This window comes from Terrapene carolina, unplaced genomic scaffold, assembly GCF_002925995.2.
Source record: "Terrapene carolina triunguis isolate 2854851 unplaced genomic scaffold, T_m_triunguis-2.0 Scaffold130, whole genome shotgun sequence".
In the NCBI taxonomy this organism is placed as follows: domain Eukaryota; kingdom Metazoa; phylum Chordata; order Testudines; family Emydidae; genus Terrapene; species Terrapene triunguis.
Genome location: NW_020664481.1, coordinates 5,545,954 through 5,566,713, shown reverse-complemented (window position 1 = coordinate 5,566,713; position 20,760 = coordinate 5,545,954). Strand labels below are relative to the sequence as shown.

At 48.4% G+C, this 20,760-nt stretch overlaps 2 protein-coding genes across 2 annotated transcripts in view; both read right to left on the bottom strand.

Moving 5' to 3' along the window:
* Positions 1 to 2,962: 2,962 nt before the first annotated feature.
* On the bottom strand, positions 2,963 to 18,543 carry SRMS (src-related kinase lacking C-terminal regulatory tyrosine and N-terminal myristylation sites). Its single transcript, XM_024219185.1, has 8 exons — positions 18,188 to 18,543; positions 11,187 to 11,308; positions 9,416 to 9,582; positions 7,790 to 7,931; positions 6,661 to 6,819; positions 4,707 to 4,888; positions 3,962 to 4,118; positions 2,963 to 3,221 (listed from the first exon to the last, which is right to left on the bottom strand). The coding sequence occupies exons 1-8, from the start codon at positions 18,541 to 18,543 to the stop codon at positions 3,028 to 3,030; spliced, it is 1,479 nt and encodes a 492-aa protein (XP_024074953.1). The 3' UTR covers positions 2,963 to 3,027.
* Positions 11,238 to 20,760, bottom strand: part of LOC112120222 (peroxidasin homolog) — a 73,129-nt gene continuing 63,606 nt past the window's right edge. Inside the window, exon 24 of the transcript XR_003369835.1 lies at positions 11,238 to 11,308. The gene's annotated coding sequence lies outside the window, so the exon portion shown is untranslated. The remainder of the gene's footprint in view (positions 11,309 to 20,760) is intronic.

Sequence of the window (20,760 nt, the reverse complement as noted above, 5' to 3'; positions counted from 1 at the left end):
ACTGGCTGGAAAATCATACTCAGAGAGGAGTTATCAATGGTTCACAGTCCAGCATTAGGGGGAATGGAGGCTAAAGGAAGTCATTTTTAAATTCTAATCCTGGCCTCCAAAGCAAAGCGCTGGCAACTCCTCCCAGGGTGGTATCCTCCACAAACGTTATAAGTGTATTCTCTATCCCATTAGCCAAATCATTTATGAAGATATTGAATAGAACCAGGCCCTGCGGGACCCCCATCGATTTGGCCTTCCAGCTGGACTGTGAACCATTGAGAACTCCTCTTTGAGTATGATTTTCCAGCCAGTTGTGCACCCATCTTACAGTTTCATCTAGGCTTTATTTCCTTGGTTTGCTTATGAGATAGTCATGTGAGACAGTATCCACAGCCTTACTAAAGTTGAGGTATATCACAGCTACTGCTTCCCCCTATTCACAAGGCTTGTTATCCTGCCAAAGAAGGATATTGGGTTGTTTTGACATGATTTGTTCTTGACAAATCCATGTTGACTGTTACGATCACCTTATTATCTTCTACGTGCTTACAAAGTGTTTGATGATTTGCTCCCATTATCTTTCTGGGTACCAAAGTTAAACTGACTGATTTGTAATTCCCCAGGTTGTCCTTATTCCCCTTTTTATAGATAGGGGCTATATTTGCCCTTTTTCAGTCCTCTGGGACCTCTCCCGCTCTTCATGAGTTCTCAGAGATAATCACTAATGGATCAGAGATTCTTCAGCCAGTACTGTAAGTCTTTTAGGATGTATTTTGTCTGGCCCTGCCCACTTGAAGACATCTAACGTGTCTAAGTAATTCTTAATATGTTCTTTCCCTATTTTAAACTTGGATCCTACCCCATTTACACTGATATTCACTATGTTAGTGGTCCAATCACTGCTAGGTTTTTTTTGGTGAAAACTGAAACAAAAAAGGCATTTAACACTTTGGTCATTGCTATATTTTCTGTTATTGTCTTTTCCTCCTCATGGAGTAATGGCCCTATTCTGCCTTAGTCTTCCTCTTGCATCTAATGAATTTGTAAAATGTTTTCTTGTTACCCTTTATATCCCTAGCTTATTGTGTGCCTTGGCCTTTTAATTTTTGTCCCTACATGCTGGTGTTGTTGTCTTTTTATATTCATCTTGAGTAATTTGACCTGGTTTCCACTTTTTGTAAGAGTTTCAGGTCGTTGACGATCTCCTAGTTAAGCCATGGTGGGCTCTTACCAGACTTACTATCTTTCCTACTGAGATCAAGATAGAAATGGGAGGCAGACCTGTTGCAAGGCTATGGATGGGTAAGGCTAAATGGGGTTAGAACAAGGCTGATGTCATGGTAGGTGTCTATTGTAGACCACCTAACCAGGAAGAAGTAGTGAATGTGGCTTTTTTAAAACAACTAACAAAATCATCCAAAGCAGAACACTTGGTGGTGATGGGAAACTTCAGCTACCCAGACATTTGTTGGGAAAATAATACAGCAGGGCCACAGATTATCCAACAAGTTCTTCGAGTGCATTGTAGACAACTTCTGATTACAGAAGGTGGAGGAAGCAACCAGGGGACAGGCTGGTCTACACTGGATCCTGACAAATAGGGGGGAAATGGTTGAGAATTTGAGGCTTGGATGAAAGTGATCATGAAGTTGATAGAGTTTTTGATTCTAAGGAATGGTAGGAGGGAAAACAGCAGAATAATGACCATGGACTTCAAGAAGGCAGAGTTTAGCAAACCCAGGGAATTGGTAGGTACAATCCCATGGAAAGCAAGCCAGGGAAAAAAGAGTTCAAGATGTTTGGCAGTTTTTTAAAGCATCATTATTAAAGGCACAAGTGCAAACTATCCCAATGCATAAGAAAGATAGGAAGTATGGTAAGAGATGGATATACACATAGTTGATGTGTTTTTATTTTTTAAGAGGGCCCTTCCTAGATTCTCTTGAGAACCTTCCAATAGCTTCACAGATCCTCCTCCAATACTTTGATGAGAAAAACAGAGAAAGTTGGTTAAAATACTTGTATTTAAAGAGGCAGAAAATGTACAGTTAACATTTGCAATTAACAAATAAAAAGAATGTCATACTTCAGGCAGCCACTAAGTGGTGCTAAAAGACAGGGAGATCAGGCTCAGCGCTCCCTGGAGTATGAATTAATGATGGTGATGATTTATGGTTTCACAGTTGGGGAACACCGAGAAGCCAGGTTCCTCTGCTGCAGGGCTTACAGTCTAAATGAGGAACGTGACAGACAAATGAGAGCTTAATAATATACACCAGGAGGGGGCAGGGAGGATGATGGTTAGAGGAATACAATGATATCTGAGTGGGTCCAAATTGTGGGGAACGGGGGGAGTAGTAATTGGCAGTTCCAGGCATAGAGGAAAAAGTCCAGGCAGATCTGAGACTCAAATCCTGCCCATATGTGGGATGCCTGGATGTCTCCAAACCCCCAGGAGGAAGCAGGGCTTTACACGGCTTTTTCTTGCCGCGAACTACAACCCGGCCAGGTCTGATCCTGCCACTGATATTAGCAAGTACACTGAACAGTTACATTGTCCGCACGCACTGTGAAAACTGGGTGAGTTTACATGCATTGATCAATAAATAAATCAGACACACGTCGTGAATAAATCCATAGCCATCAGTAGTTTACACACACAAAGTAAACAGGAAACTTCACTTTCAATGCAGCGGGTAGCTTGTGAAATCCTGCTGTGCTGTTTAGATTAAGAACTTCTTATATCCAGGGTGACATCTTTGCTGTACCACATCTACAATGAATAGTCCTCTTGTGGAGGTAGCAGCCAGACCATAGCAAGGAGGCTAAACTTCTCCAAAATGGAGCACGGTTTTCTGTCCCTCCCAAGGAGAAGGCCTTGTGTATCTTCATCTGAAACGTGCAACACAAGAATGCCCCCTGGACTCAAGTCCTGCACGGGTAGCCAATGGATACTCCCAGCAGTGCGGCTACACTTGCTGGGCATGGGAATGGAACCCCAAGTAATCATGGGGGTGGGGTGTAGGGCCATTTCCATCAGGAGAGCGAATTGTGCACCCGTCTGTAAATTGAGCAGAGTTTCTCTGTCAGAGCGAGAAAGGTGGGCCGTTCCTCAGCGTTACCCTTCCAACACTCCAGCATGACGCTATAGATCTCAGGAGGGCAAGTGCTTGGCCGGGGGAGGCGGTAGCCCATGCTGATTTGCTGTATGGTTTCTTGGTTCGTCATTCCTGTAAGGAAACAAGAAACTCCAATGACCCTATTCACCATCACGTTGTGGAGTTTATCCCCCCAAATGGCTCAGGGTGGCTGTGAAGAGTCTAGCCAGCCTGTATGGAATGGCTTCTCCATCACCATTCGATCCCTCATCAAGTGCACCTCCCATGTGCAGTGAAACCTGTGTCAAGCAACTCTCAAGGCTGCCTCCTGGTCATGCAGTAGCTACTCCATGCCCTGTGCTGAAAGCCTCCTTTCCCTGCAGCAAGGCTGGATGGCGGGGCAGGGGAGGGGAACACGTTTCATCAGGGAGGTCTGCTGGGTGTCGGTGAGGTGGGGAGCCAGAGGACAGCAGCCTTGTGTAAGGGGAGCACAACGAGGGTACATCTACACTGCAAAAAACCAAACCAATCCGTGGCACCGAGTCTCAGTCTGGGGCAATTGACTCGGACTGGCAGGGCTTGTGCCATGGGGCTGAAAATAGCTGGGGAGATATTAGGGCTCAGGTCGGAGCTGCGAGACTCTCCCCCTTCGCCAGGTTTCAGAGCCTGGGCTCCAGCCCGAGCCCGAATATCTACGCTTAGCCCCGCAGTGCGAGCCCGAGTCAGTTGACCTGGGCTCTGAGCGTTGCGACCACAGGCGCTTTTCTTGCGTAGACGCCCTGTGAAGGGCGTTCCCGGAAAGAGCGGGGCACAGTAACCCCCGAAAGGCAGCACGGCCGGACAAAGAGGAGGGGGAAGGGTGGGCTCCATACCTTCATATGGGGTCTGCCCGTACGTGAAGACTTCATAGAGCAGGATCCCATAGGACCAAACATCGGACTTCAGCGAGTAGGTGCGGTAGTTTGCTACTTCTGGGGCTGTCCACTTCACTGGGATTTTGGTGCTGCCGCTGGTGGAATAAATATCGTCCTAAAAAGCAGCAGGAGATGGGCCATGAGCACAGGGGAAACAAACACAATATCCCCCCTCTCAAAGGCACGGGGCCAGGAGAGGCCTAAACTGCCATCTCAAGTAACCCTGGCTAGCCCTACAGCTCTCTCCCCCCAACAGCGCGACACGGATTTGGCAGAGACCCGGGACAGCCGAGCAGAGCACGTATCAAATTGTGTTCTGCCACACGCGATGTAACTGGAGACCATGAGTCAGTCCCTCGGTCTAGTTCTAGCTCTGGGTATTGTCAACCCGGGACAGCCAAGGCCGGATCCCTGGCGCTAGTTTCTCATCCTCTAGGCAGGCAGGGACTGAGCGGAGGTAGGAGAGTCAGTGTTTGGAGAGAGGTGGAGTTGTCTGTTCTGTGGCATTCAAAGGCAACCCCTCCCCCCCAGCCAGTTAATCAGCTGTCTCTAGGTTTAACCAGTTGGTAGGATGGTGCCACCTTGTAAAAGCCTCAAGGGTGGGGCTAGCAGATTCCAATGTGAACTGGGCGCCCCTTGGGGACAGGGAAGGGAATGTGGAAATAAGCAAGGCAAAGGGACCAACAGTTTCCAGCAGACCAACCTTGAGGAGCCTGGCGAGTCCAAAATCAGCGATTTTGCAGGTGAGGTTGTCTCCCACAAGGATGTTCCTAGCGGCCAAGTCCCTGTGAACGATGTGCTGTTCTTCAAGGTACGTCATCCCGTCGGCCACCTGGCAAGCAATGCTGATCAGGTGGAGCGTGCTCAGAGCCCTCCCTTCCAGACCTGTTAAACCAGTGATCGAAGGACCAAAATCACTTTCTGTTTTAGGCTGATCCATTAAAACCCTCACAGAGCACGTTATGGAATCAGTACATCCTTGTTGGGAAAGAGACCCGCCACTAGGAACTGACAAAATAAACACTCATGTTATGGAGGGAGGGATAGCTCAGTGGTTTGAGCATTGGCCTGCTAAACCCAGCGTTGTGAGTTCAAGCCTTGAGGGGGCCACTTAGGGATCTGGGGCAAAATCAGTACTTGGTCCTGCTACTGAAGGCAGGGGGCTGGACTTGATGACCTTCCAGGTCTAAGAGATAGGTGTATCTCCATACATCACATTACTATACCAGAGCATGAACGTGTGTAGCCTTCGTTATTCAGCCCCCACCTCTGCAAAGCACTCACGCACATGCTTAACTTTGAGCACGTGCAGGTTCCCCTTGACTTTCATGTCTGTAACGTTAAGTGCGTGTTTCAGAGCTTGGCAGGCGCTGGACCCCTGTGAGCTCTGTTGCAGTGAGGAAGATGGTCCTCATAAGTAGTTCCCTGTTAGGAGTAGGAGCCACGGAGTCTAACGCTTGGCTGGGAGTTGTGTTTCAGAACCCATCCTACTTGGGAGTTGCTGCTCCTTGGATAATGAGCCCTGCTGGACCCATACCCCCAAAGGAGGTCCCATTAGTCAATGGAGGACGTTACCTAGGAAAGAACAGGTCCCAGCTGGGAGCTGTGTGACTTGTTTCCCTAACAACTATTTCCTGGTTGGGGGAGTGAAAGAAAAGAACGAGAGAACTAAACACCACCACAGGCATGTTCTTCGTGCAGTTTCACGGCTGACTCATCAAGATGGTGACAGGAGACTTGCCCTTTTGTCAGTTTCAGAGGCACACGTTTTGGCAATTCGCTTCCAACAGAGGCTGTGGTCGAGCAGACTGGGGAGCTGAAAACTCCCTCTCCCAGTCCCCCAGTGAAACAACCGCCTTTGGAGTCGCTGAACTACGAAGCAGCACGCCATTCGGATTGCGCGACTGTCTCAACGCGCCACAGCAGCTCTTCTTAGAGCGGGGCGTCAAGCGACGGCAGGAGTTCAACCCTGCAGGAGCTTCGAGGAAGCCTATGCCTTGCCAACATACACAAGTTGTACCGCTTTCACTACGCTGGTATAGTCTGAGCAGTACCACCCTCCCGAAAGGAAGGGGAATAAACTGTACTGGAATAAGACAGCATTATACTGCTATAACCCACACGAGGTATTTGTCTGGTATATCTATTTCAGTAAAACAATCACCCCCGACCAAGGGAGTTATACCAGTGCCCAAAACGGCGCGAAGACCAAGCCTTACATTCAGATCTGGGTGCTCAGGACGACTGAGGCTTTTCTGCAAAGAGGCCTGTTGCGTGGTTACTGGTGGTAGGGGCGAGGGCTTCTATAACAGCTTTAAAATGTAAAATGACAAATTGTCCCCGGCCGATGTAGGGTGAATTAGAATGTACCCGGGGCCAAATTCTGCTTTCCCTTACATGGGAATTGCTCCATCGATTGGGATGGAGCTGTCTTGCCTTCGCCCCAATGTAAATGAAAGCAGAGCTTGGCGGGCTGCCTCTTTTGACATTAGTGCGTTGTTGCCGTTTTAATTTGGGCAGGGCAGAGGCACCCGGCTGGGCCTCGCAGTCCCTTCGCGGTGCTCTCGAGTGCCGGGAGACTCGAGTGCCCAGAGCGGCAGTGCCACACGGGTGACTCCCCACGCGGCGCTAGGCAGTAAGGGCAGGGTGGTACTGACTGCTGAGGTAGCTCTCTAGGTTGCCTTTCCTCATGAGTTCGGTGACGATGTACAGGGGCTCGCCCACAGAGCAGACGGCATGGAGCTGGATCAACCTCTCGTGCTTCAGCCGCTTCAGATTCTGAATCTCTTTGGTGAAATCTTCCGCCTTCATGTCAGCTGTGGAGGAAGCCGAGACATTGCCGGGGTGAGTATGTTTCTCGTTAAGTTCATCCTGCCATTCATATCTTGGCTTTCTCCACGGGACTGCGGGAGCTTTCCAGCCCCAGCCCCACCCCTCGGCGCTCACGCACCCCATTCCCTCACAGCGCATTAACAGTAACATTTATTGAGGTTGTTCTCGTTAGGATTGAGATGCCATTTTCAGGTAGCTGGCTGAGTGCAGCAGGGACTTCCACACTAGTGCCTACCTCTGGGGGGGGGACGCAGAAATCTCCCAAGGGGTACATCAACACCTCTAGATATTTGCCTAGTTTTACAAGAGGCTACATAAACAGCACTGGCGAAGTCAGTACAAACTAAAATTCCATACAGACAATGACTTGTTTATACTGCTCTATATACGACACACTGAAATGTAAGCACAGTGTTTATATTCCAATTGATTTATTTGGAAATTATCTGGTAAAAATGAGATGTCAGCAATTGTTCAGTACTAGTGAGCTGTGAGACGTTTGTGTTTTTATGGCTGATTTTGTAAGCAAGGAGTTAAGTGAGGTGAAACTTGGGGGTACGCAAGACAAATAGACTCCTGAAAGGGGGACAGTCGTCTGGAAAGGTTGAGAGCCCCTGTTTCACACAACAGTACAGTGTCTTACCATGAGGCCTCCAGAGTGATTGTGGGGAGCGGGGGTGGGAAGCCATTTTGTAAAGACCTCAGCGTAGATCGGACTGGATTTTCGAATGGGTGTGTGCAGATGTGTTACAGGCAAGTAGCCGTAGGAGCTAGGGTTGCCCGACTACACCAGGCAGGAGATCCTATCTACGGTTAGTTTATTCAGTCTGATTGTTGACATGAGAGGTTGGGTGATCAAGGGGGAAATGAAACGGACTGGAGAGATCTTTCATGGCAGTGAGTGAAAGACGAGGCGGCGCATGGTTAATGTTCCCTGCCTTCACATCCACGCACCTTGTTTTATGATTTTGATGGCAACTGGCACCATGTTCTTCCACAATCCTTCCCACACCTCTCCGAAGTATCCTTCCCCCAGTTTCCTCCCGAGGGTGAATTCTGAACGGGGCCGTTCCCATGCATCTCTCACCGGAGGGGTCTGTATTAAACGTATAGACACATAGACCATTTCATTTCAGGCCTGCGCCGTCTGGTAGAGGCAGCTTTATGAACCAGGGCAGACTTGGGCATAGGCTGAGAAAGCAACCGAAGTCAGCATCCAGGCCAGTCCCAAACAGCACCTCTTCATCCTGATTCTCCGTGTGCACTTCTGACCCTCAGATGTGTCCCAGAATCCTTTGCAGTGGCTGCTGTCTTTGGAGCACTGGGCACATTTGGGAGCCAGAAATGCCCATGAGAACAGAACTTTGAGACTGCAGAAATCTGTCACCATTTTAGGACCAGGAACTACAAAGCCTCAAGGGATACGGAGGGCTCTGGCCTCTCTCGGGAGGCGGTTAGGTCTTGCAGGAAGCGTGAAGGCAGAGAAGCTGCTAGAAAGGGTATGCAGCGGGAAGCAGCCACTCAGATCACTGGGAGAGACCATTCCACCTGCACCATTAATATTAATTTGTATGTTAAGAGGGTGCTCAGTGAAAATATAGGAAACTGGTCTCTGTCTCCTGCAAATTAAATTTCTCAGTAGAGCTGGTTGAAACTTGGAGTTTCTGTTCCAGGGGAAATTCCTACATCTCAAATTCTTTTTCACTCTGAATTGGAACCAATGACCTTAAAGCTGGCCTTGAATATGGAGTAAGCATTTGAGAAAGCCCTGTGCAATTCAACTTGAAGAAAGGGAAACCAGATAAAAGCTCCAGAACGAGACAGACTCCTTAGCCTTATAATTAACAGCAGAGCCTGAAAGCAAAGAGGCTGATGGACGGATAAGAGGGCAGCTATATTAAAAGGACACTTAAACTCTTCATTTAATAAAGCGTCAAAAATTGAGCTGCTCAAAAAATTATGGACACATTTCTGTGAAAAAATGCTGAACAAAACGTTTTTCATTGTCAACATTTTTTTTCCACTGATTTTTTGTTTGTTTGACAGAATGAACACTGATTTTTTTTCATTCTGGCCTCATTTCTCCCACTGGAGATTTTTTATTTTTTTCTTATTTTTTTTTTTTTAAAAAAAAAAAAAAAAAAAAAAGTTTTGACCAAAAAAAAAAAAAATGCACACAGTTCTATATGAAACCGCCTGCGTTGTCCTTCAGAATGCCTCTTTCTAATGGCCAGCATGTCCCCCAGCAAATCATAGAATATCAGGGTTGGAAGAGACCTCAGGAGGTCATCTAGTCCAACCCCCTGCTCAAAGCAGGACCAATCCCCAGACAAATTTTTACCCCAGTTCCCTAAATGGCCTCTCAAGGATTGAACTCACAACCCTGGGTTTAGCAGGCTAATGCTCAACCCAAAATCACCTGCTCCCTACCCTATCACAACCACAGAACAAGTTACAAGACTAAAATGAAATAATGAAGAAAGAGAACAGCCCAGACCAGCAACCGCATGGTGAGCATCAGGTTTAAGATGAGGGTAAGAGTGAAAGAAACTAGCTGACACTAGTGTTGTGTACACAGACCTTAGGGATGCAGGGTTGTAACAAGGGGCTCTGTACAACTTTCCAATTTACTGTGTAAAAGGTGAGCAGCTCCTCCATGCTGGGAAAAGGTTGTCCCTTTTGTATGTACAGACCTCCGTCAGGCCCCTTACAGATCCGGAAATGACTGACTTTAGCATGATTACGGACTGCGAGGGGAAAAACAAAGGAGAAATTGAAACAGAGTTCAGTCACCCATGCAACCAGCCCTAGTCCCCTCCCTTGAGCGTTGCTGGTTCTGGCCTCAGTTCTGCTCTCATTCACACCAGTGTAACAACACTGACTTCCACACTAACAGAGCTCAATCTAGATAGTTTACCCAAGAGGTGGTTAACAGGTGACTTGGTCTATAATGGTCTCTAAATACTAACATATGGCAGAGATTAGATAGTAGACTGCTCTTTATCTAGCAGACCAAGGCCAACGAGATCCAATGGTTGATAGCTAACGCTAGACCAGGGGTAGGCAACCTATGGCACGCGTGCCAAAGGCGACATGTGAGCTGATTTTCAGTGGCACTCACACTGCCCGGGTCCTGGCCACCGGTCCGGGGGGCTCTGCATTTTAATTTAATTTTAAATGAAGCTTCTTAAACATTTTAAAAACCTTATTTACTTTACATACAACAATGGTTTAGTTCTATATTATAGACATAGAAAGAGACCTTCTAAAAACGTTAAAATGTATTACTGGCATACGAAACCTTAAATTAGAGTGAATAAATGAAGACTCGGCACACCGCTTCTGAACGGTTGCCGACCCCTGTGCTAGACAAATTCAGACTGGAGAGGTAAATTTTTAACAGTGAGGGTAATTAACCATTGGAACAATTTACCCAGGGACATGGTGCAATCTCCCGTCACTTGAAGTCTAAGTCAAGACTGAATATCACTGTATGCTAATTTGCAAACAGAGTTTATGGGCGTGATGCAGAAATTATTGGGTGAGGTTCTTTATCTTGTGTCATGCCAAAGGTCATGATTAAAATGGGCTCTTCTGGTGTTAAAGTCTATGAATTGACATCACTGTAAATCAGATCTGAATCAGGCCCTGATAGCTTAAAGCGGGAATTTCTTTTTTTATATATAATCCACAGAACAATAGAACAAACCACTGGAAATAAACCCTGCAGCTCAGGACTATGAAGCTGTAAATTGTTTATGGCTTTCATATCCCTGAATGAGAGCATTGTACTTTCCTTTCCCACAATGATTCAGCGATCAATATTTGCATAGATACGCAGGGCGCTCAATGGCCATTGGCGTGGCTTTCTGTCCCTTTTCAGAGCTGAAGTGAATCCTTCTTAACAGGACGCTATAAACCGCTTTAAACACATCCCTGCATGTTGGTGAGCCCGGGTCCTCAGGCAGAACGTTCCTTTGCCCAGGGGCTTCTCCCACTTGCATGTGGTATATGCTGATCGCTTCCCTTTCCCCTCATCTTACCGAAGCTATAGCAGGGCCTGGCACAGCCCAGAGAAGGGCGACTGAGAGAGAACCTAAAACTGACCCTGCCAAGAAGCACCTTGAGGCTGATCTAAATTGTGCCAGGGGTCAGTTTGGCCTCTGGCCAGCCCCAGGATGGAAGTAGGTGGCAAGGTAGCTCACAACCATCTTCCCTTCCCTTTCCCACCAGCTGTGCCACCCTCTGCTCCTGGGCAGCGCTGAGCCCCATTTGTGGCGCGAAGGCAGAAATGAACCACAGCCAGCTGCAGAGCAGCAGGGCCAGACGCCGCAGAGTGCTCGGGGGTTACCTGACAGAGAATACTCCCCCCGGTTACTCTCGCTGTCGCGGATGAGGAAGGAGCCGTGTTGATTGGGCGGTGAGAGAAGGAGCTGCTGGGCCTCATTTCGACTGACTCCTCTGAAGTACCAGCTGCAAGAAAGACAAAAGGCCGATCAGAGCGGCAGAGCCCCCAGGACAGACCCTCGCCGCGCCCGGGCCCCGAGAGGCGTTGAGACGAGATGAGTCAGAGTAAAACCCAATAATGCACCTAAATGGGCAGCGTGGACCGTGCTGGGCTCTGCACTGTGTGGCTGCAGCTGGCTACGTTTAGCCATAGCATGCGCCAGGGGACAAGCGAAGGAGGGTCAGGTCCTCAGCTGGGGTTAATCGGCGGCACTGCACTGACTTCAACAGAGCTATGCTGATCGACGCCAGCTGAGGATCTGGCCCAGGTGGGCTCACGGGCGCGACTCTGTTTTATGCAGAAGGTCGCATGATACAGGAGTGATGGACACCAGTAAAACCTCCTAAGGCAGGTAATAAAAGACTTGATGAAGAAAACTCCAGCCCCCTGATAACTAGCAAGTAAAAATGGGGTGGCCAGTGCCGGCAGGTTTAATTTGCATATTTATCACTTGCTTGGGTGTTGCTGAAGTTGTATGATCTGGCATTTCTTAGGAATGGCGTTTAGTGGGTTATATTGGTGCGTAACTGTGTTTGCTCATGTGAGCCTGGACGTGGGGCTGGATGCGGAGTCCAACCGACCATTTCCTTTGTTTTGAAAAGACCTCGTCATCTGTAACCCAGCCCTGCTTAGCCCACCGAACACCTGGTGCGAGGGATGCCCAGGCAAACGCCAGAGAAAAGGTTTGCTAGTTTCCCAGTGCTCATGCTCACCAGTATTCAAGGAGCTGCCCTTTGATGTGGATTTCAGTCCAGTAATGTATATTGTGGCTGCACACATACAAGCCAGCAGCACAGTTTGTTAGCTTCACCCACACCCACTGCGGGGGCACGTGCCCCAGGATTGAAGGCGCTGCCCTTTGATGTCGATTTCTGTTCCTTGATGTATAATGTCGCTCCCTGGACTAGTCACATCAGACACACACGCTGTTTTCTGATGTGTCCCACACAGCGTCCTTCCCCTTGGGTATGAACCATGTTACATTCATTCCCTGCCCTCTGCAGCGGCTTTGTACGTCTTATGTGGCACAAAGGGAGCAGAAATCCCAGTCCCAGTGCTGAGGGTTGGTCAGAAATGGCTTCTGTCCAAGTGGCAGGGCTGGACAGAAGATCAGGATGCCAGGTATGCCCCCCCCCCCCCCCCCGTCCCCACCGAGCTGGAATAGCAGGGACGCTGGTTCTTGAGTTCCAGCCCATAGTACTGTGGTTATCACTATTTGTGTTTGTGCAACTGCCTAATGAGCAGCAGAACAGCTGATTTCCAGTGCAGAGACAGGAGCACCCGCAAACAATCGCCCCCACCGTCTGACTGACGTCATTGCTAACCTTTGGGCTCCGAAGCGGTTGTTGACTGATTAGCTCAGTTTCACCTGGGCCTTTTGTTATCTGGTATCACAGCTTGTTAACATTGAACTATTTCCTTCATTCTTTGGACTCCAGAGGAGAGTACAGGGAAGCCCGGCGCTTTGCCCCAGATAAGAACAGGTCTTTAGAACCAATGGCATGTCTCCTATAAACACTGAACTCCACCAAAGACACCGGCCATGTTGATCTTAATTCAGCAGTTAAGGAACCAGGAAGAATTAGAAGGGTTTGGTAGCACTTAAAACAAGGCACTTATTTGTCCTTCAGTTCTAGAAAATCCAGGGTCAAATATGGATTAGGTCACAAGTAAAAATGTGCTGGCGGTCTTTCTTCTCTTTGTCCTGTCACAAAACTACCCTGTGCTTGGCAAAATGCCATACGATCGTCAGTCTCTGACCAAAGGAGGTCTAAGATTGGAGGAGCAAGGCAGGGCAGGTGTGAGGTGCTCTGGGCAGAGCTGTGCAAAGTGTGCTATTGGGGACAGGACCTTTAAGGGCTGAGCTTCCCAGACACAGACACAGGGCTCTGGGAAGCTCTTTGTTACAGGCACCAGCCAATTGCAATTGGACACAGAATGAAGCAGAACTCTTGCAAGCTCCTTAAGTGCGGAGGGTTCACTAAACACCGCACCAGGGACGTTTTGCACAGTCCCTGCCCAGAGCCCGATCAGGACTATCCCGTCTTAACAGGCCTGGGTACTAAAATTTGTACGCTCAAATGTATACGTGGCCAGTGTGTGTGTGTAAGGGTGCAGGGGGCCAGGAACCCTATTATATGTCTCTTCTCACTACTCTTCTAATTATGACATTCTTTATTTGTATGATCATAGTGCCTAGGGACCCTAGTTGTGAAGCAGGACTCCATTGTGCTAGGCGCTGTACAAACCCAGAAAGAGACGGTCCCTGCCCCAAGAAGCTTACTAACCTAAACTGCACTGCTCCTAAAATCCTGTCGGTGAGGAATTCTGATGGACGCAAGTGGATCCCGGCTCCGTCCTCCCCCTCCAACTCCTCTAGTCCTATAATTTGTGCAAATCTATTGTTAAAAATCATCTGGGAAAGGGTCCGAGGTCATTGCTTCCCAGCCAATACATGAGTAAAGGCAGACGCCAGGGTACTCGAGGCCACTGCTGCAGAAAGCTGCCCTGGTGTTTGTTACAAAGGGATGAGCAGTGAAAGGGTCTGTTAGTATCCCCGCACACTCCCACGCATGCACGGGGAGAGGCTCCCAAAGGGGGCCGGGTGAACGGTGCCCCTGAGCCTGTGTTTACCAGTGACTTGATCCATCCAGCAGCTTCGTATACTCGGCCCAAGGCACAGCTGGCATGTCCTGTTCTTGTTTGTACCTCGCTTGTTTGTTCTTGTTGGGAGGGGCAGAGGGGAAGACAGGTTGAGCCTGTCCTGGGGTTGGTGTAACTGCACAGAAGGGAGAAGGAAAGGGAGTATTTGCCTCAGCCACAAGCGCTGATGGGGTGTGGATCTGACAGGCTCTTGGTCTCGCTCCCCCGCAACAGGCTCACTTGCAATAAACCCCGGCTAGCTGCTTCCTCCCAGGCTGTTAGCACTGTACCCCCTCCCGTCTCTTCACCTAGCGTGAAGGTTCTGGGCAAGCTGCAAGCGCACATTCACCCCCGTCAACCAAAAATGAATGTAGGTTGCCAGGCCCGGGGCCAGGCGGTTCCATCAAGACCCCCACCTGCGATGGGAGCAGAATCACAGCATCACAGGCAGGCCGCAGGTGAAGACAACCCACTGCCCGGCTGCGTAGGAGGGTGTAAAGTGCACACACTGCTGTGAGCAGCAGGCTCGTCCACAGACCCTGGCCTTCCAGCCGCTGTGTTACACCTGGGTGAAAGGCTTCTTATCTCCCTTGGGCCGCAGTCTTGCCCTCAGCATTCTAGCCAGCTGGGGGAATCCTGGCTACCTACTGGCTGGGGCAGAACCCGATTTATCTACAGTCGCCCTTACAACCAGGTTGGTGTTTCCATTCCAAAGTCACACCTCTCTGGATAAGCCTCTAACTTTTATTTTCCAAAATAGCAGGCAATGTGGGCTAACGGCTAGTGCACCAGCCCGGGGCCAATTCCTGGCTCTACTGCTTGGGCTAGTCACTTCCCTTCAGTTTTCCCTCCCACAATTTATCTTTCGCGTTTCGTTAGCTTGCAAGCTGCAGAGAGGGACCGCGTCATGCCTGCGTGCAGGGGCATCCCCTCGCACAAGGGGGACCTGACAACAGGTGAGGGCGGCAAGAAGCTACTGTCCTGTGAATAGCAATGCATCGCTGCAGTTCCTGAAAATAAAATGACTGAATCTGAAAAGAATCCTTGGCCTTGATTGGTATATGGGTAGGGCCCTACCAAATACATGGCCATGAAAAACGCGTCACAGACCATGAAATCTGGTCTCCCACCACGAAATATAGTCTTTTGGGTGCTTACAGATTTCACGGGGGAGACCAGCATTTCTCAAATTGGGGGTCCTGACCCAAAAGGGAGTTGCAGGGGGGATCCCAAGGTTATTTTAGAGGGGTCATGGTATTGCCTCCCTTACTTCTGCACTGCATTCAGAGCTGGGAGGCCAGAAAGCAGCGGCTGGTGGCTGGAGAGTGGCAGCTAGTGGCCAGGTGCCCAGCTCAGAAGGCAGCGTCCTGCCAGTGGCAGTGCAGAAGTAAGGGTGGCGATACCATTCCATGCCATCCTTACTTCTCTGCTGCTGCTGGCGGTGGCTCTGAGTAGCCGGTGAGTTTTGCCCCTGGATTTCAGTGAGCTAAGTTACTGCTTCTGAAATTCCCAGTCTACCAGGTGCTGTGTGGGTGCAGCCAGCGAGTTGGACGACTTAGTGAGATCAGATTCTTTGCTCCTGCAAAACTGCACTCACGATACTATTCGGTAACAAACTCAGAAGCCGTTTTTCAGAAATCGGGAGCCTGTTGCGTAGGCCCCACTAATTTCTTTCTGCCACACTGATTATTGCTGGCTGCAGATTATTAAAGAAACTATGAATTGGTGAGGCATGAAAGTGAGAATGTATAGCATCAATGGAGCCAAGTACACTCCACAGGTTCAGGATCAATTTCTTCCACATAGGAGTACTAGTGACTTTCACTCCTCTCCTGGAATTATTCTAAATCAGCTACTCTCATTCATGGGGCCCATGAATGAATTTGTCAATGAAGCTTTGCCTGGACTTGCCTTCTGCTGTCCTGGTGCGTTGCCAGTCGTAACAACTAAACTGCACTGTGGGTTTATGCTCTACACAAGCGCTACCACCAAACATTGTCACTCCGGATCGAAACTGAGGTTTGATACCACCAGCAAGAAAAGGTGGGTTCCTTTACCCCCTGTGTCACCTGTAATACAGGTGTGAAACACAGGTGTGCTGGGAAGAGACTGACCCAGCCCCAATCAGTGGATGAGGGTCAGGACTACACAAGGGTCATGCCCCTGGCATATGACAGGCATCAGTATATACTGATGACTACTGGTACAATGCCCACCCTGCCATTGATACTAGGGCTTGCATGGGTTGTGTGGAGAGTTGGAGGAATTTTTATTTTTTGGCAATTACTGAATTCACTGAAAAATGCAGTTTTGGGGTGACCAACCCTACCTGTGAATTCAGATTGAATCTGGTGGACAGTGTGGGCTGGAAAAAAAGATTTTTGGGAAAAAATTCAAAAATGGCACACTGGTTTGTTTAGAAAATGTTGTTTAGAAAATTGTTTAGAAAATGTTGATTCCCGCCAACCTGCAATTATTTTTTCATTTTGATAAAAACCCTCCCCAAAAATCAATTTTTCCTTGTATTTTTCAGTTCAGCCCCCAAACTGCTTGCTCAGCCCTAGCTGGAGCTTGATTAAGTCAAACTATTTTATCGGTGCTGAAAAAACATAGATTCTGGCTGTACCACACAACCATTTGTTTTGTCGGCGTCCTGTCTATTTGATCTTAATGAGATGGAGACATGGAACGGAAACCTATTTATTTTAAAATGCAAAGTGATTTCACTTTGAAAACTGACTGTGGTGTGTACTGGATGCTGTCATCCACCCCTTTGATTCCATATTCAGGAAGATAAGTAAGAGCTCAGATACCACCTGAATAGACTTGAAAGACCGGAGGAGAAACTTTTACTGGGAGTTCACTAGGAGTTTTCACAATGCTTGCTTCCAGCGTGTGTGTAATATGCTAATGATACTGACTGACTCACGGGCCTGAGACTGGGAGAACGGAAGTGTCTCAGGTGTACTTCACAAAGCATGTTGGAACTGGATTATTGCGAGTGGGGAAAGAAACGCTGCCTTATATAATAGTAAACTCACTCGCCCACTGGGCAGGAAGAGGTGAATGTTCTAAATTTAAAATCAGCTGCTGCGAAGGTATCAATGGGGAGTTGTTGTGGGGGTAGCGGGGTGCAGGAGTAGCAGCTTGCTGCTGCTGGAACTCCACAACATCCTCCCCTTGTGCAGAGCTCCTACAGTGCCCCCTTGTGCCAGCCCCTGAGCTGGCGAACTCGACTGGCCCATGGCTGTGCCGAAACAGGGGTTTTGTCTGGTGGGGCTCGGGGGTTCAGCATGGTAGCTGCCTCCCTCTGCCAAGCTTGCCACAGCTGTCTGCTCAGCCTCAGCCCCCCCGGCCCGCCCCCCCCCCGTCTGGGAGAAGAGGACAAGCGGTGGTTTTGGGGACGGATGCAGCACAAAGAGGGATTAAAAGCCCTGTCTACACACACACACACGTGACATTGCTTTAATCAAACCGGTCTAAGCCCTCTGGTCTAAAGGGCAGCTATACCACTAGAAAGGTGATGTATCCTGGTACAGTGTATTCTCAAACAGGAAGGGGAATAGCTATATCTGGGACAAGACCCTTTCAGACTGGTATTGATGTGTCCAGGCAGGGGGGTTTACCAGCATCACTATTTCAGTTAAAAAAAAAAATCACACCCTAACCGAGAGAGCAACACTAGTACAGAACCTGTGAGTGGCGCAGGCCATTGGCTGCCACCTGCCAGGGAACATTATTACTTGTATTACCAGAGCACCTAGGAGCCCCCGGCCTGGAGCAGGACCCTGTTGTGGTAGCTGCTCTACAAACAGAACAAACAGCTCCGACGTCTCTCTGCCCTGGCCCAGAACTGTGCGATGCGCCGGTTCCACCCCCCCAGCCCAATAACGGTGGTGTGCCCTAGGCCCTGACGGCCGACAATACCAAATGCAAATTACAAAGAAAAGAGAGACAAGACAATGCTGCAATTCGAGCTGACCGGGGACAGCCTCAATGTAGAGGCAGCAGGCCCAGCCGTTGTCCTTTGTCCCTAGCTGGGAGGAGAGCTCCCGGTGCCCAGTTCTGCAGGGGCCTTAGACCAATATATAGCACTCGTGCCGTGAGATCCAGCTTGCAGTAGTGCCCCCCGCTTTGTGCTCCACTTACAAAAGTTTATCCCCACACAAGCCACAGTGAAGAGCTGGGATTCAGATACTTACGGCTGGTGGGAGGTTTCCTCGTTGATCCTTGCCACGTAATTAGCAGGGATGTAGCCCAGCGCTGCTTCCCCCTTAAGCTTCCTGGCTAAGACATATTCCCCCTCTTCTTTGAGGACGCAGAGTTTGTCTCCTCGGCTGACGCTCAGCTCCTCTGCACTCCTGGCTCTGAAATCATACAGCGCACTAAAGAGAGAGGCACTGGGGAGGACAGGATCCGGCTCTAGGTCTGGCCGCAGGGCGACAGGATCAGGATCAAAATACCCCTGCGAGGGCCTGTCAGCAGAGATGGTGTTTGGCCAGAGTTTGTTCCAGAAGGAGGTCAGGAAGGTCAAGCGCTTCCTGACATGTTGTTCCATCCCTGTTCCAGACAAAGCTGTGTCCAAGCGTGGGGCTGCTATGCCATAGAATGTCTCCACAGCAGAGCAGGGACTTCCAGTCCCATGTCTTCAGTCCCGAGCCCTGCACATCATCTGTTCGAATCAATGCTCAGGGGCGTGTGATGCTAGCTCAGTGCTGGAACAGGCGCCTGTGAGAACTTCCCACTTCTGAAAGTGAAACTAGAAGATCAGGTGTAACTCGTTGGGGGCTGGAGCCATAGGCTCAGACCTGCACACACAGCTGGCCTGACAATCACAGCTGGAGTTTGCTTCATTAGTCAACTCTGTTTACACTTTAAGAATTAAGGGAGTCTTTTGAACTAGAACTTAACCGAAAATATGTTCTGGTAGTTACCAGTTACTGGCGAACAAATCTCTGGTAGGTAGCAGGGACTCGGACGTACAAGTGGTACATCTCAGTTAAATAATAATCTCCCTCTATTTTGTGCAGGATCTTTCATATAAATGATCTCCTCAAATGTGCTAGAGTTAAAAAAAAACGAGTTACAGAGACAGCAAGTGAGAGAATGTAAGAGGGGGAGGTTTTCAGCTGGAGTGGTCTGGATTTTTGCCTCAAATATTTTTTTGCTTGCCAGGTACAGCCCTGGGCAGGTTCTGACATCCGGCTCTACCTGTCTGGATCACTAACTCCCCCTCCATTGCAACTGCCTCGCTTTTTTTTTTTAAACTGGAGCTCTTTAGTCGATGCAATCTGTATAACACAGACTGTTGAATAAAAAGGGAGAGGTTTATTGCATTTCTTGTCTGGAGTTCACCGTTTATGTGGCCTCAGGTTTGCTATGTAATGTGAAAAGTCCCAGCCGAAATGGTCTGAAGTTTGCATGGAGTTTCCATGTAAGTGAGATTTGCATCTCTCTCGCCAGGTGATCTGCTCTCCCTGAACTCTGCCCCTTGTGCCACTTATTTTTCCTCGGCTGCCATAGTTAGGGTGGGAGGATTGGACTGGTCAATGTTAGTAGATGTCAATTTCTCTGTACACACACAAACCAACCAACAAATATTTCCACCCATGATCGAAATTCACTGCTAGGCAAAGTAAGAAAAACGCTGCTTGAGGACTTAAGAGCTTGATTTAAAGATATTTACTTTGTATACTTTGACGTGTGATGTTAACCTTGTGTTTGAACGATTATAAAACTAACTTTTTGAATCTCAACGTCTACTGTCAAATAATTGTTGTCTGCCCCCCCATAATTTCCCACAACTGTGAAAATTTAAATTGATAAAAATCAGAAAAAAATGTTTAAAAATAAACATCAATATTATCCATAGAAATGATAAAAAAAATAAAAATTGAATTGAAAACTAGTTATAATTGTCTGGAATACCATTGCTGACTCTAGTTTGTTTTCAGGATGCAAATTGTTTGTTTGAAAGAAGTGGTTTAAAAAAAAAGAGAGAGTAAGAGATATTGTAATGGTTTGAACAGAGGTTTATTGAATAATTATGCCATTTAAGTGGTCTCAGCTACTAAAGAGTTCTACTTAAGAAGACCACAGTGCCTAAGTGGTGAATCCGGATAGCCGAAGTTGCAATTTTCAATTAAGTGGCAAAACTAGATCACTTAAGTGGTCAACTTAAGGCCACTTCAGTAGCAAAATTCAGACCGTTATAAATTTATCTGAAAACCTCTCTTTTATCTGGATCTCAATTTTTCTTTTCATTTGAGTTTGGCTCTAGGAATTGCATCTGTCATGGTTTTGCATCTTTTCACTCACAGGAGCCATTTAGATCCTGTGGTCAGGAGAGCTGTTGACTCACCTGGATACATTATAAAGTTACATTCCTTAAACTTCACACCCCTTAGGTAGCCAATCCTCCATTCCCTGATGCAGTCAATCCCCCCTCCACTCGCTGTCGTAGCAAACATGAGTGGCAAAAGGCATAGGGTTAGCTTCTCAGGCAGTGGATCTATGAGGATTTACAGCAGCTGAGGGACCAGCCCTTGAGAGTGGGTTCTTGGAGCCATGTGCAATGTAGGGGGTTCGGGTGCAAAGACACTTGGCAATCACCCTTACACACACACACACACACACACACACACACACACACACACACACACACAGCTGCCAAGTGCTGGCTTGGACGTTTTTCTAAAATCTGCTCTGGGAATTGCTTTGGGGCAGGTCTCTGGCCTGTCTTATACATTGATCACAATAGTGCCTTCTGGCCTGG